The 26693-nt window shown below is 39.0% G+C and overlaps 1 protein-coding gene across 3 annotated transcripts in view; it reads left to right on the forward strand.

Annotated features, from left to right (window-relative positions):
* triob (trio Rho guanine nucleotide exchange factor b) overlaps window positions 1-26693 on the forward strand; it is a 68068-nt gene that overhangs the window by 11211 nt on the left and 30164 nt on the right. For 2 of the 3 annotated variants that reach the window (XM_088386293.1, XM_088386292.1), the window contains exons 3-16: window positions 10245-10319; window positions 11292-11406; window positions 12231-12423; window positions 13372-13476; window positions 13595-14065; window positions 15881-16003; window positions 19256-19447; window positions 19581-19712; window positions 19990-20220; window positions 21124-21246; window positions 21432-21623; window positions 23277-23446; window positions 24225-24399; window positions 26154-26349. In XM_088386293.1, coding sequence (XP_088242419.1) covers window positions 10245-10319; window positions 11292-11406; window positions 12231-12423; window positions 13372-13476; window positions 13595-14065; window positions 15881-16003; window positions 19256-19447; window positions 19581-19712; window positions 19990-20220; window positions 21124-21246; window positions 21432-21623; window positions 23277-23446; window positions 24225-24399; window positions 26154-26349 — 2493 coding nt within the window. Of the gene's footprint in view, window positions 1-10244; window positions 10320-11291; window positions 11407-11901; window positions 12043-12230; window positions 12424-13371; window positions 13477-13594; window positions 14066-15880; window positions 16004-19255; window positions 19448-19580; window positions 19713-19989; window positions 20221-21123; window positions 21247-21431; window positions 21624-23276; window positions 23447-24224; window positions 24400-26153; window positions 26350-26693 lie in introns of those variants that run through there. The other variant, XM_088386294.1, reaches the window with a different exon arrangement.

Genomic DNA, 26693 nt, shown 5'->3' on the forward strand with positions numbered 1-26693 from the left:
ATCCAAACTTGTGGCCACTCACAATAAATAAACATACCATACTGCATGCTAATTAGGTCCATCTGCTCCGAATCGCATTTCCCCTGAAGTAAAATCTTCTGCCCTACCAACAGCATCACCATGGTACTCATCATCATCATTGCTGACAACGATCTCATTTAAATTATAAAGCATTATAAGTCCACTGTTGTTATCGTAGGACACAATTTAAACATTTTAGTCTATTATGCTCTTTCTTCACTTTTTTGCCACCTCCTCCTCCACCCAGAACTATTTCTGTTTTCCTCATCGTCATCTTTAAGACCTCCATCACTGCCTCGGACCTGCTCTTTTCCTGGAAAGCATTGATGCATAGAAAGCAAGGGTTCTGCCACATCCCCCCAGCTCATTCACCAGTGGCCTCTCACCTACTGTCCGCCCAATCGCATCTGGGGGATGGCAACTGGGGGATGGGCTACGTTTAAAGGGTGGGGGCAAGTTGAATGCATGCTGTTTGCTCTTTGATGTGAGCGATATTAAATAAGGATGCTTGCATGCATGGCTGCAGGAACACTGAAAAGTCGATGGATCTTTATATACAGGCGTTATATTCATGACTGATATTTTTTCAATTATAGGACAGGAAGAGAGCGTGCATAATGCGGCAGTGGATGTTATGGATACATTTGGTTCCCCCCCAAAATGATTTCAAGCAATGTTTATGTGCACTCTTATGTGGGGAAAAGACTTTGATTTGCAAAATGGGATTCTCAAATTTTGTTCATGCTTGACAGTGAAGACATTATGGTGGGGAAAAAAATCAGTGGATTCTCGCTGGGATACATGAAATGCAGTACTTGAGTAGATTCTCATATATGGGTGGACCTGATGCAGAATTTCTTTGCTGCTCTTTTCGTTTGTCAACTGTGTTCATAAGTGGAGATGAGCGGCAGGTAGCATGTCCATCTACAACATCTCTGCAGCTTCTTGTAAGTGTCACTGTAAAGTTCTATTTTTATCATATTAGGATTTGTTTGTTCCAAAAAAGCCTTCTCTCGACAGTGTAACTACTCTCTATTTTTGGTTTCTTGTGCTCAGTTGTAGAGACAAAGCCTTCTTTCTTGCTAGTATAGTATTTGATGGAGCTGAGCTCGTCCTAAACAAAAACACTGCACCTGAATCCCCCTTGGAAATGCAAATTAATAATGGCTGTTGCTGGCCTTGTTATTGGAAACATAAACTATTTTGCTTACTCGTGGTGGACATTCATGAGGACAAACAATTGATCTTGTAGGATGCAATTCAGACAATACTGCATTGAAATGTAACAAAAATAATATCACAAAAAACTACTCTGCAATATTAATTGATTTGATTTTGTTATATATGACAGAAATAATGAAATTATTCAAAGCAAGTTTTGTTGTTTGTTACTTTCTTCTCTTGTGGTATTAGCTTGATTTCTCCGATACCAAAACAAAAATAAAATACTGTGCCTTTCTTTCTTCAGATAAAAAGAACATGTTTTCTCTTGCAAAAAAATGCCCTTTAGTCAATGCATGTATTCAAACATGGTTCTTGATAAATTAGTAAAATAATATTGCAATGTTTATAAATATTCATAAAATAACATTTTAACAACATCAATTTAATGTAAAATGAACCATCAAATTGTGATTTTCAATAGTAACACTAACATCACACGCTGTCCATCACTCTCAGATACTTTAGGTCAAAAATTTCCAACATGTTGATAATAAATCATTGCTTGTCTAACATATGAACACTTTGCATTTGTTTCTGCCAGATAAAAACAATGAAGTCCTCATCAGAAAAAAAAATATTTCAGTGACCCCTACAGGCTGAGTGAAAGAAAGCAGTCGCTGTAGTAATCAGAACCAACCGAGAGCACAGGCACAATAGCATATAAAGCTTCAGGAATGTACGTATCTAAAAATAAGCAGAATTTTATAGTTGAAAATTATACATTTTCAGAAATTAAAAGTTGCAAACACATGTATTACAGGGAATCTGACTGACCAATTTAATCTAGTAGTTTGAGGGGACTCATGTATGTAATTTAGAGCAAATGTGTTGTCATATTTCTTCATCTATGGATCAGTCCCTTTTGCAATACATTACCTTAGGGTGGCGTGTGCACGCACGCACGCACACATGTGCGTTTATGCATGCAGATATTCTGTCCACCAAGCCTGTTTGCTTTAGCCAGTTGTTTTCAGAGCTGTAGCAACGCTCCAGAGCTGTTGCATCCACTGACCGCCTCCTGGCTGGAGATCAGCTATGTAGCCATGGCCTGTAGTTCCCTGTCTGCTGGGTGTTTACGCAACAGGACAGCAGCCTTTGTAGAGGACAAGTCTAGTGAGAATCCATTCACAGAGGAATCGAAGCAGAGAGGAGGGAAGCATGCAGTACAGTAGCTGTTGCTTTGGTAGTCGTGGGGCTGAGAGAAAAGAGAAAAAGTAAGGGAAAAGAAAATTACCAATGGAGAGTGAAATTAGAAAACAAAGAGGCACATAAGCAGACTTGATTTTAATGTAAAACATGTAAGCAGGCTCACAACACACACACACACACAGATAATTGGATTCAGTCATGTTTTTGGTTTCTTTCTGTTTGTTGGAACATAAACCGCAGGGACTCCCTGTTTATCATCAATGAGAATTTTTTTTTCTAAGTGTCTCTGTAGAAGTTAAACAAAAGCAGTCACATAGCAGCAGTTTGCGCTTGTGAGTAATTTTTGCTTACTGCACAGTTTCTCTACCATTTGAAAGAATAAGATCCTGAGAATTTTGTTTCTCTGCCATTTGAAAGAATAAGATCCTGTACAATTTTGTCACCTTAGGTAAATGCATTTTTTGACCAATTTAATAATAATGTATAGACTCAGATGTTTTTCTGGATGACTTGCTGGATGCTTTACATACAACAATACGCAATAGTACGATGGCACTCGGTGTGTAACACATTCTGGCTCTTAGGGGGATGAAGATAAAACGTTTTGAATCAAACATCTAAGTTGTCCATCCCTGTTTTGAATCCCTGCTTTCAAAAACCAACATTTTTTAATTAATTTAACCAACGAATCCTGATTCAATTTAGTCCCTGTCTAATATATCCTGCAAAGAAGCTTTCTGTTTATCCCCTCTTCACTTAACTCCACATTTTATTTCATGTCATCAGTTCACCTCCCATCTGGTCCGGGTCGCTGATGTGCTGTTATTTCTAAGCCATTCTTTAAACTTCCTATTTCCTCCCCTGCGTTCTGAGGCAACTCTTGCAGGGAAGATGTACACAAACACAAACCGACACAAACACACTTCTCTCCCTTGTGCACACTGTCTGTCAAGTTTTATTTGGTGCACTGTGGCTTGTAGGCTGCGTTTTGCTGTGTGGTGGTACAATCGGTGGATTGAGGATAGTTTGGATTGAGGAAGCTGATGAATGGTGTTCCTTGAGCTGTACAAAGTCCAACCCCCATGCCGCTTTGTCTCCTGCATTGATGTGTTTTTATGCAACTCAGCTGGCTGCACTGTGTGTTTCAATTGAGTTCTTAAAAACAGATACTTGCACATGCATAATCAGTGCTGAAAAAGACCTTGTTCCCTCTTTTCTAGCGCTGATGTGTCCCACAAGGGCCAGCTCTCAGTCCTTGTTATGGTTACCCACAGAGGTGTCAATTTCACCTGTCTTTCCAACACGCCAATTAAGGATGCACACTCAGCATCTTAGGTTTTGCAAATGAAATTGCACATAATTATTCAATTTGTATATGCTAATTATTCTATTTTCATATACTAATTATTCTATTTGCATATGATCCTAAAAGACCACAAAAAATTAAATGTCCAGAAATTCTGTGAATTTCACAATCATGAGTGCGCCTGGCTCTCCGGTTAGTAGATTAAAGTTCACAGTGTGCACCAGTTTTGCAGTTTTAGTAAATCAGACTGTTATTTTCTTATTTTCCCCATGACTGATAACAGTTCCAGTCCTTTTGGAGGAAAAACAAACTCTGAGTTAGCTGTTTGTTTTGTAATCTCAGCTGGAAAAAAACTTTAGCAAATAGTAAGCAACACTGTTTTGTGAAAGTTGGGATTCATTTTAAAGTATTGGGGGAAAAAATGGCACGCATATAACCAGGGGGATAAAAATGGCTCTGTTAATTCTTTTATGAGATTTTTTTGCACTTTCTTAGTGGTTAAGTGATGTCAAGATGATATAATAGACAACTTTGTGTCCGCAGTACACATGCTCCTTGTGATTCTAAAAATATTGTGGAAGCAGACTATTAATTTGAGGCTTGTTATGTTCCAAATTGAAGCTGAAAGTCTGACATGTTTGTTCTGAGATAAGTCAACAGTGGCCAAAACCAATATTACGGTTTTTAATGTTAGTAGAGAGAGCATACGAAGGATTATAACCAATCATTATTTAAGCCTATTTCAGACGTAAATCCAACAGTAACAACTGCATTTGGCTGGCTTACTTCTGTCTGTCGTTTTTGGGACTAGCTTCTTTTGAGGGGAGACACTGTTTAATGCAAAGCGTTCGTTCTTACTAAATCTTGTCTTTGGGAGGGGATGCTGACATGGGGGGACAAGGCAAAGAAAAGCCAGTTGTGTCAGCAAAAAAGGGAGCTGGCAGTGCCTTTGCATTTCTGCCGCTCAATGGGTGACAGGACGTTCGTCGATATATGGCTCTGCTTTTGTATGGATCCCTTCTTGCCATGCAACTATGTTACAGCCAGGGTGAAAAAACTGCTTTGGATGCTAGTCATGAGAGAACTGAATAACGTGTAGCGTGTTGCAGTTGCAGCTTGGATTTTGGATCATTTTGTTTGTCAATGGCGGTGTTGGACAACCACAGCTGGCAATATGCTCAAGCAGGGAAAGTCCTGATCAGACTCTCAGGTAAAGCATTTCTCTTTTTATTTTATTTTATTTTATTTTTTTCCACTCACTTATTTGCTTGCTTGAAAGATACTCCCTAACATGTGAGACAATACTTCTTGTTACACGTTTTGAAGACGTCGTAAATTATCATTATGTATCTATCTTTTATTGTGTCATTATGGGAGTTGCTATGTGTGTCCATATAAACTGTGTTATGATCTTTTCACCTAGCTGGATGAATATGAAAATTGTGGAATGTGAGTATGCATATCAATACAGACATGGTACCATTACATGTCCTATGCTGCATTATTTAAAGGCACGCATATTATTTGTTAGGCCTTTGAGCATGTGCTGTGCATTAGTGGAAAATACTGACACAGATGGCCTAAATGATGCATCGGTTGCAACTTCTACTTGGGAACTCATTTGGCAAGTGCAGCAAATCACACAGCTTACTACTCATTGCGGATAACTGCAAGACTCTTAGTGGTTTATTTTTGTCTTAAAGATATGAAAGTGACTGACAAGATGATGGAATTAAATACAAAGTGTGGACCCGCTGCAATCTGCAGGATCCCTGGACTGCAAAATGCAGTTGTATAAATAGAATGTGTTTTTACAAATGTCTGTGGTGCTTTAGTACTGTGTTAAATTGTAAGAAAATATCCCGCACATTGCTATGCAAACTCTTACAGAAGACCCAGCCAAATCTGAATCTTTTGTGTGAAGCACATTGTAGCAATTGTAAAGTTGTAATTATTTGAGCATAAGATAAGGGTTACTGTAAGTTAAAAAGAGAGAGAGAGAGAGTGAGTGAGTGAGTGAGTGAGTGAGTGAGTGAGTGAGTGAGTGAGTGAGTGAGTGAGTGAGTGAGTGAGTGAGTGAGTGAGTGAGTGAGTGAGTGAGTGAGTGAGTGAGTCTGATTGATTGATTGATTGATTGATTGATTGATTGATTGATTGATTGATTGATTGATTTCTGGCTGTACCAACTGTTTTCACTTGGCTTTGCCAGATTTCAAGTCCAGATTTCATCTGGATTTGCTAGATTTCAAGTCCTTTATATTGGTATATAAAAAGGATTGAAAGTGCTTTACATAATCACCAACTCGAGACTACAACTCTTTCCTTCTTAGACACAAACTGCCTCACACTACTTAGAGCACTTACCTAACCAGGTACTATTTCCTGAATCCATAATTTCCATTTACCTTGAAATTGAATGAATGCTATTAAGATGTCTGCCTAAAAGACTAGTGTGTAATATTGTCAGGCTTATTGAGCTACTGTTGACCCCGGACTCAAGGTTTCTTAAATAAGAAAGCATTAAGTGAGTGATGCAGACGGTTGCCAATAGTGAGGCCGAGGGGAACATTAACTATGGAAATAGAGGGACAGAGAGCGATACAACGCGTCATCTACGATGAGAGCAAAGCCAATGGGAATAACTAGGATATTTGTTAATTCTGCTCAGAGGAAAGGTTGTTAATCAGGCTCACCAAGGTGTGAAATTAACACAAACAGCTGTAGTAGCACCATGAAACCACATGTGTTATATAAAGACTACTAGGAGACAATGCAAGAAAGAAACTGCTTGAATTATACACCTCACTGTCCTCATAATTAGATCTGTGAAACAATTTGCCTCCATTCTGCTTTTCTCTTGATGCAGCTTTTGAATTGAAAATGTGCCAGTAAACATGACCTATAATTATGTATTTTTGCTTGCATGGAGTACACAGGGTCCAATGCTAAAGGGTTTACGGTTTTAATCTGAATCATTTTTACATACAGAACTGTGATATTTTCTCCATCACTACAAATTTTCCTGATATCCCATTTGTTGTGGCATAGTAATATAGCCATGTTTTTGGGGTTATATCCAGGTCGAGGGGCGGTGGTAGTAGTGAAGTGTTATTTTTGCGGTAAGTCACACTGTCACAACAATATGAGAAACCCAATGAAAGTTGAGCCTGCCACAGTTTTCAGGCCTTCTACCAGCTGAAGCTGAAGGTCACACAACTACACTTTTGAAAAGGGGTGGTTTAATTGAGACATAGATGTTCAACTTAAATAACAGAAAATTTGTGTCGATAAATATACTATAAAGTTTGAAAGACACCGTCATTTTGCTCATAGCTGTTGTCTCACAGCACAGTGGCAACATGTGAATGGTTGTCACACCGGGGACAAACATTCAGCTTGTAATTGGTCATTACACACTTGGTTTATACGGTAAACACTTTCAGTGTACCCCGTGTTAGCCTGATTTAACATCCCTAAACACCAGAGGCAGTTGCAGACATATACACACCATTCCATCACTAGAAACTATTATACATTTGAAGGTAAATCTGAGCAACAGGCCCCATAGGGAAATCTTTCAACTACTCGCTCCGGGTGCGAGGCAAAATACCTATTGATAATGTGCTCATTCGTGAATGGAGTGTGCTTGCTTTTGCTGCTCTTAGGATGGGATGCTATGTAATGGATCTAGCACTCTTGTCCACAGAGACAACATATTTTTCTTAGAACTCTGCACAATCACAGTGAGAGCCCCTTGTGAAAGCGGCTTGGACGTATTCAAATATGCATCCTATTAAAAAGAGCTGAAATTTATACATGCATGTTTACATGGGCATGTGTCATTGAGAGGCTAAACATTTTGCCTCGAGTATTCAAACTGTAACTCCGAAGTGAAGAATGCTTGAGCATCATCAATCTGAGAGAATTTCCTTTCATGCCCCCATTGCATGTGAAATGTTTTCACAATGCACCGTTTTACTTTGATATCAAACAAAGCCAAGACATCCTGCTGAGACCTAATTTTAAAGCCAACCATGAACTTGTATAGTCCCACGCTCATTCTGTGACCTCAACGTGTAAGCTTTAATTTTGTCTCCCCCTCTGTATTCAGTGGTTTTGGGTTGCCTCGAACATCACGTCTAAAAACCGAGCAGTGGCTGACCTTTGAATGATCTATTTCATATCACTGGGAACTTGATGTAATGTGATTTTAAAAATAAAATACAAGGAATATTTGCAATTAAATGCAATTGACAAGTTTATAAACTGTTTTCCTCCCAAATATGGTCATGTTACCAATAAAAGTGACAAACAAATTGTACTATACTCTATTGTACACTTTGAGAGTCCTTAAAAGCAGTGTTATGAAGCTGACTCCAAATATACTGCTCAGTAAACCAGGCTTAAGCGGTACGATTTAGGTTACCAGGGTGATAGATTTTTTTTTTTATTGTTGTCACGATGCAGAATGTGCGTTTGCATGCAATTATGCAATAATATGTCATTTTGTGTGTGTTCCAATTGAAGGATAAGCATCCTGCACTCCTGCTTTGTTACCAGGGTTATAATCAGGGTTATAAATTAACTTTATCACCAGCCAATGTGGTTGGTGGCTCTCTAAAGTTACCAGCCAATTAGAATTTTAAATGTATCTACTTCCCTCACACCTATCATAATTTCTCAAGTTGGTTGCACACGAGACTGTACTGGCCTAAGTGCAATCAAACGTTAACAGCATTAAGACATATGGGCGCAGTATTTGTTGACCGAGAACAAAACATAAGGTAGAGTATGTCTGATGGACAGAATTACTTCATACATTCATGTTTTTAAAGATTTGTGTTAAAGTATTGTGCAACAAAGTAAACACAGAATCCCCAGACTACTGTTGGCCTTCTTTCTTCTGTATGGCCATACAGTAATCGCTAATTTGAAATTTGAAATTGATTGACAAAAGTGAAAACTGTTGTAGTTAGCTTATTGTAGTTTTCAAGAGTAATTTCATTTTTTTTTTTTTTTCCAATTTTAATCTTATAATTTCATTAGTTTTCGTCAACTAAAAGAACCTTTGTTGCTATCTGATTTGGTACCTGTTATGTGTTCAGCTGATCAACTAGATGCTGGACATGTTATAGAATTTTGCTAAAATACCTTCACTCTCTGCTATCCATTCACCTTCGACATCAAATTACATATTAGAAAGCGCCCACAGTGACCAAGACTATAAATTGCAGGTAATACTACAGGGGCTCTGACTGTCTGTAAAATAGATTGCTCTCATTATGAGTGTGCTACGCACTAGCAGTCTGTGATTGAACATGTTTGATTCATGCTTGGCAGACTAATTAATGAGTTTATTTGAAGTGAACCGAGATGATTGCTGCTGTTGTATTGTTACATTTGTGTTACTATGTGCAAACATAAGTGATGATGGCATTTCATGAATGACAGTGTGGAAGCTAATATTTTAGTCCTGCGGTTTATTGTTGAGTTGTATGTTGCATGTATGTGATTTTTCCGACTCGCTGTTCATCATAATCACATTTGGCAGATTTCTTATAGCACAAATTGTGAGATCATGACGAGTGCATTAAATGGAGACGCTTCAGTTCATCAAAAATTACTACAAATGACTTTCATAGCATGTCCTAATATTCGTAAAACTTTGGATCACTTAGGTCATTAAAATTCATCCCATGGTGTGTCGTTTTCACAGGATGCATTGGTCCTATCTTTTTTGGCCTCTACTGTATATACCCAAATTCTTTGTGCTGCACGAGGAATATCAGATGTTCACACATCAAAGGTGATTTTTGAGAGCATGAAAATGAGAGTTCATAGTTAATGCGAGACTTGCATCTTTGATGTTGAATAAGTCCAGTAATGCCTGAAGAGTACTCTGAAAAACTAGAAGCTTGTGAAGAATATCTGATATGGTTCAATTAGAGTTGGTAATTTAAGACTCGTCTTTATTATACTGTTCACACTTTGACATCATGAGACCAAGACAGCACCTAACAATTAATCAGCACTACCCCACCAATATAAATGATTTATTTTATATTTGTCAAATAAACTATTGTAATTTTAGAGTACAACAATGTGGCTTTGAATATTCTTTGGGTCTGTTTCGCTGAATCTAGTGCAGGATGTTTTGTTCCTGTACAGGGGGTGACAAAATTTCAAGGCTCAAAGTATGCGAGCAAACTGCTGCCCAGTGATAGAAAGCTTGTTCTTAGTCTCAAATCATGTGTCCCCCAGCAGGATAATCACCCTAAATGCACTTCTAGAAATAATGTTTTGGCGTGAGTGTAAGTAAAATATCTACCTTGCCTTCTCAAATAGTCCTTAAGCGTTGACAAGCCTACAATAGCAAATTAGGTGGAGCTATAATGAGCTCATTCTCAACTGCCCGCATCGCATTGGCCCAAATGAAAATTGTCTTATTAATGTAATTTGTTATTATCCTGTTGTTGTTGTTTTCATTTCTTGTTCACAATACAGCCTTGTCTTTTTGACTTTGTTGCTTGTGCGCCTTGTGTAGGATTTCATCGCAATGAAGATATGAAGGCCATTGATGTGCTTCCCATCCTCAAGGAGAAGGTGGCCTTTCTTTCAGGTCAGACGCATACATCAGATTATCACATCATACAACATTATACAATAGCTGTGCTGCTTAAATGCATAATTTCTGCATAATTTTGTTTTGTCTTTTCTTATAATATACCTGTGTTTGAGAAATGACTGTTTTATGGAAATGAGCCACTTCTCAGCCCTCCTTCATCCTGTCAGACCAATGTCCAATGTGCTTCTGTTACCTTGACAACCGGGGGTGGAATTAGGAAGTGGGACGAGGCAAATGTCGAATGATAACTTACAGTGGGAAGGACAAAAAGTGTCTAAGAAAAGAATGCAGCTTGTTTTTTTGTGGGGGGGGGCAGCATGTCAACTCACTGAATTATACTTCATTCGTGTGTCTGTATGTCTATGTGAAGTTAGTCACAATACAAAGCGCAGTCATTTTAAAATACACGTATTTTGTTCATTTTCCTCTATTAGATAGTTTAGGTATTTTATGAATTTTTACTATTTATAAAATAACACAGCCTTTATCAACATACATAAATGTCATTTGAAGAGTTCAGGTCTGTGACAATAGGGAAGCGTTCAAAGTAACAATGGGCCTTTTAATCAATCAACCAATTGTTAAGAATTCAGTGAGTTTTGTGAAGTTATTTGTTGATAAATCATGTCTTGACACTAGTCTTGAGGCATCACTTTGGTGCAACCCGCCGAAGTGCCAGTTGGTGAGCCTAAAATAGTTTGGTGTAAAGAAGAAAAACATGACATCACCTACGGGAACTTGAGCTAGATCCATGCAGACCTTGGCTGGGGCACAATTCCTCCAGGCAAAGGTATTTAGTTCATTCCAACATTGGCATCAAAACAGGAGTTCAGAACATTTCCCAAAACATTAAAAGTGCAGTAATTAACTAATTAATAGATTGTTAATGTTCTTCATAGGTGATCTAGGATCTGACTATTCTGGAATGTATTTAGAATAAAATCATTTCTCCCAAACTACATGCAGGAGGCAGAGATAGACGAGGAGGTCCTGTTCTCACTTTCCCAGCACGCAGCAACCATGATAGAATACGAGCAGAAGACCTTCGCAGGCTCGTAGCCTACCTGGCAACTATCCCAAGGCAAGAATAACACACAGCATGTGTGCCCACATACATTACACATGCACCATCAACTAAACATTTACCCCTCTTTGTCAAAGGTGGTTGACTACATTCACAGTGCTAACAAAAATGGACATTTTAGCAGATGTACGTTCCCATTCTTATGGGCTCACATATGTGGAAAGCATCATGGAAATAGTGATTGTAGCTATACTATTGAATAAGTATTTGCTTTTCTCTGACTTTGCGCTTTAGAATTATTTTTCTGTCCATTTTTTGCAACACTTTACAGTTTAGGAAGGGAGGTATTCTTTCAAGTGATTAATGTTCTCAAAGTGGATGTATCTCGTATCTTCTTTTTTTCCATTTTACTCATTGACTTTTCGGTTTATGTTTTTTTCCCCTTGCTCTCTTTCTCTCTCTCTCTCTCTCTCTCTCTCTCTCTCTCTCTCTCTCTCTCTCTCCGTCGATCCCTCCCCTCTTTTTTCTATCGAGCCCTTTGGCGGCTGTGGATCTGTTTTCATAGTGAGGTCAGAGCGAGTTAGAGCAGGAGGCCCTGTGTCTGTTTTGCTATCCTAACTGGACAGATTCTGATTTAAACCTTTTGACTCCAAGAAATTACCTTTTATGGACTTATAGGCCGTGGGACTCGCGGTAAGCAGTGTTGGAAACTGAATGCTCAACTGTTGCAACTAGATGTGGTTTGGCATATATTAACTTAATTTACATTGTGGTTTGTTATGGTGTGTTTTCATGCTGAGGTAATACAAAATGACATGGTTCACCAGAACTGATTTTATCAAAATGTCACATTATTTCTTAATGTGTAATTTGTACTGCAGTGAGGAGGTGGTCAGACATGGCTTCACAGTCATTGTGGACATGCGTGGCTCCAAATGGGACAGCATCAAGCCTCTGCTGAAAATCCTGCAGGAGTCCTTCCCTTCCTGCATCCACGTCGCCCTCATCATCAAGCCGGATAACTTTTGGCAGAAGCAGAGGACCAACTTCGGCAGCTCCAAGTTTGAGTTTGAGGTAGGGGGTGTACGTGACTGTTGGACTGTTTCGCAAAAGTATTTCACTTGACTGGGTTGGATTTAGTAAATTATACATAAACATTGTATTATTATTATTGACTTTTTTTTTTCTTTTTAGGAAAGTTGGTTTGGTACAGCTATCAGTCTTATTTTATCAGTGCTAATTGCATTGCTGCTCAGTGACAGTGGCACTCCTCTGTCCCATGTGGACATGTGAGGCTGGTATATTTAGTCCTGACCCAGTTACTATGGAAACTGGATATATAGGACACCATGATGCATTTCACCCTCGTGGTGACTTAGACTATGACAAGCTGCTTGTATGAATCTAGGAACTAGGTTTAGGTTAGCATCGAATAAATAGCATTAACCCTCAAATTATTTAGGGCTACTCATAAGTGTTACTGTCTACCTTCTGGCATTTATTGTTTAGAACCGTTCGACTTATGTATATCTCAGTATAAAAGTCTGTGCCACATTTTAAGAGGCTAAATATGTCTTAATACACAAATGTAATTATATTCAAAAACTGGAAGGGATTGTCTTGTTAAACCTGAACAAAAATGGTAAATGTTTCTATAAAAGATTTTTCATGATGTCAATATAAATTTGATATAGATGTTATTTAATGAGACAAACCAGGCTATTTGTTAGGCATTTTTATCAGTTATCAACAGTATGTTATTAATTCTTATTTCATTCCTCTATATCCCTCTGTCTAATTAACAATAACAATGTCTGTTACATGAAGTGACTGGAATGTTTTCACACCTGTCCAAACAGTAGATGTGAAAATCCAAACAAAGCTCTACATTCTTTGTGGTTGTTAAGTTTAACTGTGGGAAATATTTTGACATATTCGTGATTTGTTTTTTAAGATTGTGACGTCAATGATGATTGCTGTCCTTTTGACCTTCATTATTTGTTTGCTTTGTGACACCAACAGACAGTAATGGTCTCTTTAGAAGGTTTATCCAAAATTGTGGACCCGTCGCAGCTGACAGCCGACTTTGATGGCAGCTTAGAGTACAACCATGATGACTGGATCGAGGTTTGGCTGCTTTCTCGAACCAAAAAGCTGCATTTAGTACATGCAAATACTCTCAGCTTAGCTGTGGACTCACTTGATGTATATTTCCACTTTGAAAAACTTTTGAATTTTTCCATAGGTACGGCTCTCATTTGAAACCTTTGCCAGCGATGCAGCACGAGCTTTGGCACGCCTGGAGGAGCTGCAAGAAACTCTGTCCCAGCGAGATCTCCCACGGGACCTGGAGGGGGCTCGACGTCTTATGGAGGAGCATGCGGCACTAAAGAAAAGAGCCACTAAAGCTTCAGTGGAAGAGTTGGACACGCAGGGGCGCAGACTGCTGCAAAGGCTACAGTCCCAAACTGTGGGAAGCGGGACTAATGTCGAAAGTGTGTATGGGAACCGAATTGGCAGTGCCAGTGGAGAATCCAACGATCACCACCATGGCTTTCACACGCATGCAGATGCTCACAACCTAGGAGCTAAAGTGACTAGTTTATTGGATAAACTTCACGGGACACGCCAGAACCTGCAGCAGTTGTGGCACATGAGGAAGCTGAAACTGGACCAGTGTTTCCAGCTGCGTCTTTTCGAGCAGGATGCAGAAAAGGTCAGAATGCTTTTCTCTACTTTTAAAAAGGATAATGCATCTGCACGGTTTGTATCCTGATATATGAGATAAACCACCAAAACATCATGTGGTTTAGGAGGTCCCATCTAATGTCTCATATGGTGTTTTTAAAAACATGACATGACCCTCGCACATTTTAGTCAGCAGAATAATTTTAGTACACACGCAATGTTAGCTTTGTTTGTAGTGGGACGTATTGGCTCCCTGATAGTGTTCCCTGCAAATAGAAGTGAAAATAAAATATTGTTTTGGATTAGGTACTGATAACAGTATGGGCATAAGCAGGTCCAGAGTGGCCAATCTGAAGCACTGGGACTGGTGGCCTAAGGGACGCTATCGCAGTCCGACAAGCCAAGTCAAACTCACACAATAACACATTAATCAGTCACAAGTGTTAATTGTAAGAGCGATAAAGCATGCAGGAAATGCCGCTACCTCTAATGGAGAGTCGTGAGGTGCAGATGACATGAAAACTCCTTATCCTATAGAAAAAAGTCACCGTGATTTATTTATATCTAAGGGAATTGCTGTGTCTTACCCATTGGCTAATTTGCACGCATTTGTATAATGATGCGTGACAAGTTTATTTCACGTAATTTGTGCATGTGTATTGGCATGTGTAATGCAGTGAGATGTGTGAGACTAGCCTGTGATAAAGTGAGTTTGTTCAGTGGTGCACATCATCGGCCAATGAGACACATCAATCAAATTCACATAAATGCAAACATATAGATAGGTTAAGGCATAATAGGTTTTCTCCATACTATTTTGTGTTTTTATGACCTTCATTAATATATCTGTTGCTGTGTGGCGATTGTGAAGTTATTGTCATTTTGCTAAGTAGCGCACCCGAAGAGTGTGAATTGGTTTCAAATGAGAACACTAACAAGAAGCGTCATGTAAGATGCAGAGATTTTTTTCTGACTGCACGTTATAAGGTGCAGTCTCAATGAACAAGTCTGGTTTGGGATTTTTATTTTTTCTTTCAGATATAAGATTTTAAGTTTTAAGTCCAAAAAAATACAATGTGTATGAAAATAGTGGCGATTGTGTGTGAGTGCATGTTTTTCATCAGTATTCCATGTGAGTTGAGTGGCATGTGCAGAGCGGATAAATGTAGCTCCCATAAGGTCCGTGCAGTGCCGTGGGCAAATGCGGCAGCCCACTGTGAAGCGTTTCAGGGCTGTAATTTAACACACATTTCCAAACTATAAACCAAGCATGGAAGGAGCCACTGAAGCCCATGCAAAGTTGGAAGCACAGTGGAGACGATGCATACAGGATTTGAAAAGTACTTGCATTTCAGATAACATACTTGAAATGTTTCTCTAATAATACCAAATTGTTTTGAGTAAAAACAGTATTTATGGCTTGTCAACTTGAAAAAAGTAAAATATAAATATGCATACATCTGAATTCCCTGCACAATGTGTGTTTTTGCTCCAAATGTGGTATTACAAAAACATGGTCCTGAATATTTTTCTGTGTGTATATATTTATTCAAATTTTGTCCAAAAGCTTAAAAAAAAAAACCTGGCTGAAAAGATTTGACTGTCAAAACTAATTTGTCTACCCTGGCTCTGTTTTTGTATCTCATCCCATTAGATTGTGCAGTTGTTGCAAATTCAAGTCAATTTTTAAACAGCTTGTTCCGTTAGTGTCATTACACCTCTGATGTCAGTGATTATAGTTAAAACCTTCCATAAACCATCTCATTTAGCCACCTCTTGAAAGGGAACACATTTGGTCCATTCTATCGTCTAACTGCTTCTTGTTCCCCTTGTCTGATGCCAGATGTTCGACTGGATCATGCACAACAAGGGTCTTTTCCTCACCAGCTACACCGAAATTGGGGGAAACCACCAGCATGCTGTCGAGCTGCAGACGCAGCACAACCACTTTGCAATGAACTGCATGGTAAGAGGCCTGTGTTGTGCAAATCTATGTACGCACACACGCAGAGGAGCTGCAATCGCCAGCTATCATCATTACTGTCATTCACAGTAACCACTAACACTCCACACATACACACGCACACACACACACACACACACACACCCTCCTCTTCTCAGTCTTTCTCCTAAACCCTTCCCCTTTCTTTGGCTGTGACTTGCCACTGCGTCTGTCCTATTATTCAGCCGTTTGCCACTCAGCCTCGCTCTGTCGTATTTTATCACAGCGCTGTCCCCATAATTGACCTATATTGCCTCCCTGCCCCTCCCAAAGTGTGCTGCTTTCTGCTGCCCTGCTTGCTCGAGCCAGCAAAGCTCCTTTCCTAACTGCTCGAGGACATTAAACTGTATTGACCCTGCGGTCTGATATGCTTGTTCACATCAAAATATTTCTGAGCCAAATGGATTTCCTCAGTGCAAGTACAGAGTGTAAAAATCAATGTTTGACCGTGTATGATCTCATTCATGTCTTTTAATGTTCCTCACATCTGAAGCTTGTCTCCGGCAGATATTACTACAAACCTAGCAGTAATCTGAGTGTCATGGCCATAACATCAGGTACCGATAATTAATCAAGGTACATGTGCCTGCATATGTGCACAGAACACAGGTCACTCTCTATGTTAACATTTTTTAGGGGGCCTTTGAAATTGGTATCTCCATCAAATTTGAAGTATTGTAAGATTCCTTAAAATATAACTCATTAAATTTTCATCACTAGCCAGAGCATCTACATTTGGAATGGAGCTGTCACTCACTTGTCTGTTGGAATGCATTACAGGCAGTCAAGCTGATGTGTTTCGGGATACAATGTGTTTGTCTAAAAATGCATTTGTTGAGAGGTTTTGAACTGCTCTTGTAGTTGGACTCACATTAGAATGTGCAGGTAAACCTAAATTTGTGACTTGACCACTGGATTTATTTAGAGCTATGACAGGACTCAAGCTACTTTGTATAAATAATATACGTCTAAAATAAAATTAATAATAAAAACTGCCCAAAGCCAGTTGTGTCAACCCTTTGGGTCAGAATGAACTAATCACTCCTGAGACAACAGTAGTATAAAAAAACCCTGCAGTAATAAGCGTGTTCATATAAGAACAAAACACACACAAGCTCGTTTCAAAGTGACCACCCATTCTTCCACAGGAAGACTCGTTTCCCTTTCCTGTTGCTTCCATGGCTGGTTGAAAGCAGTGTGTGAAAGAACAATACACGAGCAAATCAGATTGTTTTATTTTTCTGTTGGAATTAAAGCAAAACAACAGTCAAATTACAGATCTTCTCCAGTGAAAAAAGCTTGGCACATGCCTTTTGTGAAACACTCATGATGTGTCATCTAAAAACTTTCTTAGTGTATTCTGTATAAATGATATATTTCTTTGTCATTTTGGGACTATGAAGATTAAAGATTATATTTTTAGTGAGCCTGTTATTTCCACAGCAAACGCTTTTCAAATTTAGCACATTTCAATTCAACAAAAAAACAATTTGATACATTTTTACACATACACATTCCTGCTTTGTCTTGACCCCTGCCCTTATCAGGTTTAAATTAGGAATACCGGCTCCCTCTACCCTAACCCAGCCTTTACTCGTTCCATCAGTTTCACATTAAGCCTTTACCTCTGGATGCTTTCTAGTCGTCCAGCCTCTGTCAATTCATCTCATTCATAATGCCTTACAGATGGTTCAAAGGGCCATCAGGTGCATTGCTTGCAACTTGGTAACTCTATGCCACTGTTATTCTCTTTATGACCACATACATGTGTGCCCAATACCTGTCCCCCTGTTTTCCTCACTGAAAATCCCAAGTTTCCTGCAGGATAATACCTTCAAGCCACTATTCATAAGATGGCTTCTCCCGGGATGTTTGATTTGTGAAATTGTATAATAGGATTAAAGTTCCTCTATGCACTGCTGTTCTTTTGTGTTCTTTACCAACTGCTGTGTGTTTGAGGACTGTTGGAGTCCTCAAGTGCTCATGTGAGCTTAAGCTTTAAGCGCACCGCTGCTTCGCAACATCAGGCTGAGTGCAACGCTGCTGATACCCAGTAGCAAGTCTGGTTTTGGCTGTAAATCTGTGATGCATAACACTGCATTCTGTCCTAATATCAGAAAATCTGTTCCAAAGCCTTGCGGTTAAGAACAGAGCACATCACTGATCCCGAATGGTTTCATAGTTTTGATGAAAGCTCGTTCAATATGCACAAACCACCCTGTCTCTCTTTTGGGGCTGTTGTTAATATTTAGTTAATCTTCCCTTCCCATTGTGATCAAGACAAGAAAAGTAAGAAGCCTAATAGGCGCCTGGAGCAGTAATTGAATAGAATAACAGACTGTTACTAGTGTGTTAATTAGTGTTCGCTGATCTGTGCCTATCTACACACAACAGCTTGAAGCCCTGCTCTTAAAAAAAAAAAAAAAAAAGAAATGACGTTTGCAGGGCAAATCGTTTTTTTCTTATTAGTCAAATGGGATTTACGTCTCCCATGTGAATTACTTAATAATGTCCACAAAAGTTATGCATTGAGAAGTATTGACTTTTACTCCCTCTTGTATTGCTTGCGCTGTCAGATTATAATTGTGGCCTGCAAAATAAATGCCACATACTTTAGGGTTTCCACTTTCCACATCCCTTGGGTGCATGACTTTCTTAAAAAATGCTGGAATTTCAAGCATTGCATATTCAAATGCTTGATGACCAAAGAAGACTATAATGAAACATTGGCATTAATGTGTGCATAAAAATGGTTTGCCTTATATGTACATGTTTATTTCAATGCAATCTACATATCAATATAGAATTCACACGTGCACAATGCTGGACAAATCTGACATTTTATTTGGAAAGTTCCTCAAGTGCTCAAATTGATCCTAAAAAGGAACAATTCCCTACAATGTTTAGCTGAAGCACAACTGTATTTTAGCTACTAGGCATGGTTAAACTGGACCAGATAAGCAAACATGACAGGACTCAGTATGTACTGATACCAGCTGTTGTTTATATTTTACTTACATCAACTTGTGTGCAGAGTTTTAATCAAACAGCAGTATCCACTCTATGTTGTGCCATCTGTTTTTCATCATGAGAGGCCATTGATTCAGAAATTGAATACCATTTAAAAAGAAATAATACTATTATAATTAAATTGAAAAATGAAAGTGATGTAAAGCTTTTTTTCTCAATGTATTTTGTGCGTCTTCATGTCTACAGAATGTGTATGTGAACATCAATCGGATTATGTCAGTTGGGAATCGGCTCCTGGAATCAGGCCACTACGCCTCCCAGCAGATCCAGCAGATTTCAGGCCAGTTGGAACAAGAGTGGAAGGCCTTCGCTGCAGCATTGGACGAACGCAGCACCTTACTGGAGATGTCTGCCAGTTTCCACCAGAAAGCTGACCAGGTATATACATACATGAATGAAAACGGACATTTGTGTGGATGTATGGACAAAGAAAACGAAAATATCAGTTTCAATACTTTACTGTTTCTCTGACATAATTAATGTATACAATTTTTGTTTGTTCTCCTCTCAGTACATGAGTAAAGTGGAGCCATGGTGCAAAGCGTGCGGTGAAGGAGAATTACCGTCAGAACTGCAGGATCTGGAAGACACAATCCACCGCCATCAGGGCCTATATGAGCACATTACCACTGCTTACTCGGAGGTCAGTACACAATATTCACACCCATCCGACTGAGCTCGTAAAATGCAAACAAGACTATAACTGGCACAAAGCAAAATTAAAATCGACTGTAAAAAGATAAGATCATAATGCATGGCTGCAATAATGGCTAATTGAGAAAATTACATGCAGATGAATGAAAAAATCTAAGGCAAACTGCATGATGCATTTGGTAATTGATAAATGCTTAATGTGGATGGTTGTTTTTGGTAGCTGTAATAGTAATAGTGATATATTTTTTTTAACTCACCATTACCAGGTGAGCCAAGATGGAAAGTCGCTCTTGGACAAGCTACAGCGACCTTTGACCCCAGGAAGCACGGATTCTTTGATGGCATCAGCAAATTACTCCAAGGCGGTCCACCACGTCCTGGACATTATCCACGAGGTGCTCCATCATCAGAGGCAGCTGGAGAACATCTGGCAGCATCGCAAAGTTCGCCTTCACCAACGTCTGCAGCTGTGTGTTTTCCAGCAGGATGTACAGCAAGTAAGCAACACTCATATTATTGAATGTTAAATGCAGCAATTTATAATTCATGACTTTTTTGTATTACTCTTAACGGCGAGCATTTCAACTCCAATGTGCACAATGCATGAGATGGAAGACCTCAAATGATGAGCATCAAGCTTCTCCAAAGACTTATTTTCTTCCTCTTGGGTTTTTCAAGGGAGATCATCTGTCGACTGAGCAAATCGCCATGAGACAGTCTCAATGGCAATGCTCTTAGATCAAAACTACTGAGTTGGTGTACGGGTTCCTTCTCTCTTTCTACCCTTCGGGCATGAACTCTTATGTGGCTTGCTTCCCCCTCACACTCTCATCCTCCATCTCTTTTATGCAGCATCTCAATGATTCCGGTTTGCACATCTTCTATCCTGCCACGTCTCTCTCCTGCCTCTCTTGGTAGTGGTTTCCATGGTGATGCAGTTTGCTGCCTCATAGTGTGCGGAGGGCATTGGGAATGTCTATTATCAAAACATTGTCTGAGACTTTGAAATAAGCATGACATTTATATCATCAGCTCATGTATGCATATTGTATATTAGCCCATATATATTATATATGTTCTATAATCGTTAACGTTGGTGAAGGCACAAACTAATTTGCCGTGTCAATGTTGATGTCACGTTTCTGGATGTAGCTTTGAATGAAAACATTTTCATCTCGGCAGAGATCAGTACGTTAGGAAGACAAGCAAATGAAGCAGGCACATGAACAGGATATATAGAGTAGATGACAATTCCTTGTACGTAATTCAAATGGGTAGGCCCCTTTACAGTCAGGTGCACCATCTACTGGTTTTAAAATTGTACTGCATTATCAACTCAATTTCTAGAATCAGTTTTGTAAAGTAAAATGAAAATATCTGTCCACTGTGTGTGTTTCAAGGTACTGGACTGGATAGAAAATCACGGTGAGGCTTTCCTGAGTAAACACACTGGTGTCGGAAAGTCTTTGCACAGAGCACGAGCATTGCAGAAGAGACATGAGGACTTTGAAGAGGTTGCACAGGTGAGCTTGAAAAGTTAAACTGTCAATCTATGTTTTAGCTATGTATGTATCTGTATTTCGATCCATTCAAAAATAAACAAAATGTTAGGTTGTTGGTACGAAACTATGTCAGTTCTTTTTAAGTTGCTTAATTTTTGCCAGACAGTCGATTACTCGGTTGATTTTCTGCAATCTTCATGTTACAGAACACCTACACTAATGCTGACAAGCTGCTCGAGGCGGCAGAGCAGTTGGCTCAGACGGGAGAATGTGACCCAGAGGAAATTTACCAGGCTGCCCACCAGCTTGAAGATCGCATCCAGGACTTTGTACGACGTGTTGAACAACGCAAGGTTCTGCTGGATATGTCGGTTTCCTTCCACACGCACGTCAAGGAGGTGCGTCCTGTTCTCTCTCTTTATTCTCATAGCACGTAGAATTTAGCCCCCTTTCGTCCATTTCCTCATTCAAGCAAACATGCAATATAATTTTTTTTCAGATCATAAGATGTTCTATCCATCTGTAACCTTGCTAGCAGATGTGAAACCTCTGTCAATCAAAGTAAACTGGCAGATCGGTATTTTAAATTGGTTGGATCCTTTATGGTGTGATAACCACGCAAATTAATTTGTGTTTTCTTGTTAAAAAAAACTTTTGGTCTGTTTTCCTCACCTAGAAAAGCATTCATTCATAAAGGCAGCACTAGCATCTACAATTGGATGTTTTGTAAATATATTTCCATGCTCTAAATTTGTGCTAGTTAATACTCAAGCTTTCTGAAGGAGTATTTTTCCTGATCCAGTTTGATTAATATCATAGTGTGTGTCACATTTTGTAAGTGTCCAAATTAACCTTTCCACACTGGCTAAGCACCCTGCTCTGCATGTGTTAACGCGAGACCCTGTTTACATAAACCTGTAAAGACACAGAATCAGTGTTATTAATGAAGCTAGTCTTTAATGTCCATATGGACTAATCGCCTTCATCCCATCTGTCAGCTCACACCAGTGGCAGGTCACTGTGTGTGTGCTGTCTGCTGTTACGCATAGGTGAATAATTCCAATTAGTTTTCAGCGATTGAATGCTGTCCAGTAAAGTCAAAGAGTTCATGTTGGAATCAAGCACACAAATCAATTTATGACAGAAAAAAAAACATCCATCCATCCATTTTCTATACCGTTCATCATTATTATTGTCATGAGTTGGAGCTTATATCGGATGACTCAAAGGACACATTGACGTGTGAGGTGAATTTCCCCTTGAGGAAAATAAAATTACTCAATGTCCCAAATGTCGTTGAATAACTGTACAAATCAAAACATACACTTTTGATTCTATTTCAACCCCATAACCTCATTCATGGTTTTAGTCTATCGTTCTTCATACTGAGAAGTATTCATATTTTTTGCATTTAGCTTCATAGTATGGACAAAACATTCCCAAGACATGTCGGTATGCTGATCAAGAGCAATATATAATTAAAAATCTATTGTATTATTCAATCAAAAATAGCCATCTTATCTTAGTAAAGAGAGATTTTCTCCTGTATATACTGTATATTTTTTCACAGCACAGTGAGTGTAGTTGCCCACTCGAATGTGTGTCCAAATGCCAAATAATATGTACAGAATGTTGCTCAGGGGATGGAAACAAAGGTTGATGAGATTTTGAGAAGGCATAGTGGGTGTTAGACAAGCAGCGGGTGCCAACCAGGATGTCTTTGCCAGAGCTTTAATGTGCCCTGCCAAAGCACCCAGATGGCTAATCTGTTACAAAGATGACCACTGACAAAACACCAGAGTGGAGCAGAACTAGTGGGATTCACATTCCCCTCCTTTATCTTTTATGTGTACATTTGGCTGTTTGAGTCTCTTTGTAATTGAGTTTGACCCACCATAATGTTTATACTGACACCTCCACAATACAGACTGAATTGTGTACATATTGTACAATATGGTTCTAGTTTTCATCACACTTGTTTGCAAGTTTGCAAAAGCAACTACTTGTGCGTCAATGGCTATGCATTTTAACTGGCTTGACTTTCTTGTTAGCTATGGACATGGTTGGAGGAGCTTCAGAAGGAATTGCTGGACGATGTGTACGCGGAGTCTGTGGAGGCAGTGCAGGATTTGATCAAACGTTTTGGTCAACAACAGCAGACCACCCTGCAAGCGACTGTCAATGTTATCAAGGAAGGTGAAGACCTCATACAACAGCTCAGGTGAGCATGTCTCATGAGCCACTATAAGGTTTCAAGCACAAATTGTTCATTCAGACTTGAGTGGCACTTGACATCACAGTCACTGCGAGTCGGCGTTATCCAGTATAGATGTAATCAGACTATACATTGAAATGATAATAACCTTTATTAACTGATGTTTTCTGTGGTGCACAGTACCTTGGAAATCGGATCTTAGTGAGAGCAGTAATTTGGTTTTATTTGTCACAGCAATAGAAAAGCAGAATTCTACACCACTATAAACCGCAATTGATATACTGTACATATTTGTCAACCATATTTGTGACATAAATTTCTAGTTTGTTGTGGTGTAAAATATATTTTTCTGCAGATAACCATTTTACTTGTAATTGTTGTTGTTGTTGTTTTTGGTCCTCCACAGATTATTTTTAAGTAAATTAAATAAATCAAACAAATAAAAGTTTTCGCATAAAGTTTTGTGGACCAACCTTTTGGATGCAGTCAAACAAATTCCCTCTCTCAATAATAGCACCTGCCAACAGGGATTTTGTCCAACTCCTCACATTTTAACTGCTCCAGCTGTCTGAGGTTTAATGGGTGATACTTTCCTACACTGTAAACATATGAAACTGTTGCATCTGCACTTCAAAACTAAATACTAATATCCTTATATGTATATGCTAAAGGAATTCTTATTAGATTATTAAATGTATTCATTTCTGCCATTATTGTACAGAGACGCACTAATAGTACTTAAATGCATCTGAAGTTCTTGTCTTCACTGTATTTGTGTTCACAGAGACTCTGCCATCTCAAGCAACAAGACCCCACACAACAGCTCCATGGCGCACATCGAGAGCGTCTTGCAGCAGCTGGATGAGGCCCAGGGCCAGATGGAGGAGCTTTTCCAGGAGAGGAAGATCAAACTGGAACTTTTTCTCCAGCTTCGCATCTTTGAGAGGGATGCCATAGATGTGAGGAAACTCATAATGAAATTTATTTATTTTTACTACAGCCTCAGCTGCTCTATTGAACAGGAGAGGAACCAAATAAACAGGCGAAATGGGGAAAAAAAAGATTATAATTATCCCCTTCTTAAATCATCCAAACAGTTTTATTTTTCTTATTATGTCATGCAGTTAAATATTCAAAATCCTGCTGTGAGAAGCCATTATTTAGTTGTTTGGGGGTTATAATCGAGCTCTTAATGTCCCCACTTACTCACAAAATGTAATTAGAACTCACACAAAAGTGAAACATTTATATTATGTAGATTCATAACTGAAACCAGGGTAGTGACCAAGTCCTCCCAGCACACTGAGGATAAGCTTAAAATGCGAAACTCATAACACTATGTTAGGTTTTTACGGTTGAAAAAAATCCAAGATAGAAATCCTGAAAATCACAACAAGGGATTAATCGAGCAGAGATCCAGGGCACGGCGGGGGCGTATTTTGTTTTCTTCCTACCCCACATACACACAAAGACACTCCCCTCCTGCGTCAAATGGGGGTGTGCCTGTGTTGAGGTGAGACATGCATTGCCTCATGGCGATTTCTCTTAAGATGATTCCCTCACACTGCTGTGAAAGCAGAGGCTAAGAAGCTTTATCTCCTCTCTCGATTGGACTTCATAGCACAGAGAGCAAATGATGATCTTTTTGCCCGCTGAGGGTGTTTTACTCAACTGTATGCAGAGAGGAAGGAGGATTGTAGATGATAGTTTGGTAAGTTTTCTCCTCAGTTGTTTGTGAAATTGAAAGTAACTTTTAGGGTTTTCTCCTAGCGGGCTGGAGCACAAAATTATTCAGAGTTCATCTCGGTGGGTGAATCCAAATATTTGCATCTTCCAATCAAGCATTTTCCATTCACTTTCACACACATCAGGTTTTACTGCAGTTCAGAGTTACTATCTTTCATAATACTGTACTGCACAGATGACATAGTCCACATACATCCAGTTATTTGCATGAGATAAGTTCATATAAAGCAAATAGACACATTCTTAAATGTTTAATTTTATTCTAACGTGTCACAATAATATGCAATATGTATACCTTCAATTTGCCTTACATCATATGTAGACATTAGATACAAAAGAGCCCAAAAAACAAGTGCCTATACTGTGTACTATGCAAGAAAAGAAAATATGATAATGGTGATCATATAAATACTGATGAGTAAACTTTTTGAGTTGGACCAGAACACCATTAAAACACGCATCTGCTTGTGGCCAAGGTGTCCATTGTGTAATGAGTCATGTGGGGATTAAGACAAGCACTAACATCTCACTACATCTGCTTTACAAGTTGCAAATCGTCGGAGTGAGACATTATCCCTGACTATAGCACACATTTTTCGTTATGCGGTGACAGTGGCCGTCTGGAATTAGGTTCAATGTTTTTCTTCAAAACAGAAGTACTGTTACAATTGAGATACCTGACTGTGTGCATGTAAAATACACAGCCTATTTAAAGTCGGTGCTTGTCAAAATATTCTGTAAATGTTAAATCCCATTCGATTATACAATTGTGGAATCACAGAAATTTTAGTCGGTGGAGTATTCTCAAGAAAACATATAGGGTGGATTCCACATTCTTTTTGGAACTGCACCTTTGGACTTAAGAACAAATTGTTCTGGAGAACAATTTATAAATTTGGCCCACGATTCAGAGCCTGATGAAAAGCTGTTGTACTTTCTGACAGCCTTTACTTCCTTTCCACCTTAGATCATCTCTGACCTGGAGTCATGGAACGAGGAACTGACCCAGCAGATGAGTGACTTTGACACGGAAGACCTGACGCTGGCTGAGCAGAGGCTTCAGCATCACGCAGACAAGGCGCTCACCATGAACAACCTGACCTTTGACGTTATCCATCAAGGCCAGGAACTGCTCCAGTACGTTACAGAGGTCCAAGCGTCGGGTGAGTGAAGGCTTTTGTAAAAATACCATTTGAACTACCCTAGCGCTTTTCCAGCTCTCCTCTGCACCATTGTTTCACCAATACAATACGTTTTTGGACAATGACAGTGTGTGATACGAGCACCACCATATCGACTCACTTCAATGGTACACATGAAACACTGAACTAAAAATGTATAATGTTGATGTATGTTATGAGGCTTTAAAAACATCACCACAGTACATTTCAAGTAAAGTTAAGTTTAAGTGCAATTATATTTATTCATTAGCCCAATATATTTGCATTTAGTCTTTTAGAACAGTTTTTTTTGCCAGTATTTATTTAGGTATATTTTTAGGTTTTAT

The sequence above is a fragment of the Syngnathus floridae genome, chromosome 10 (assembly GCF_059516105.1).
Source record: "Syngnathus floridae isolate MCC-2025c chromosome 10, RoL_Sflo_1.0, whole genome shotgun sequence".
NCBI lineage: Eukaryota > Metazoa > Chordata > Actinopteri > Syngnathiformes > Syngnathidae > Syngnathus > Syngnathus floridae.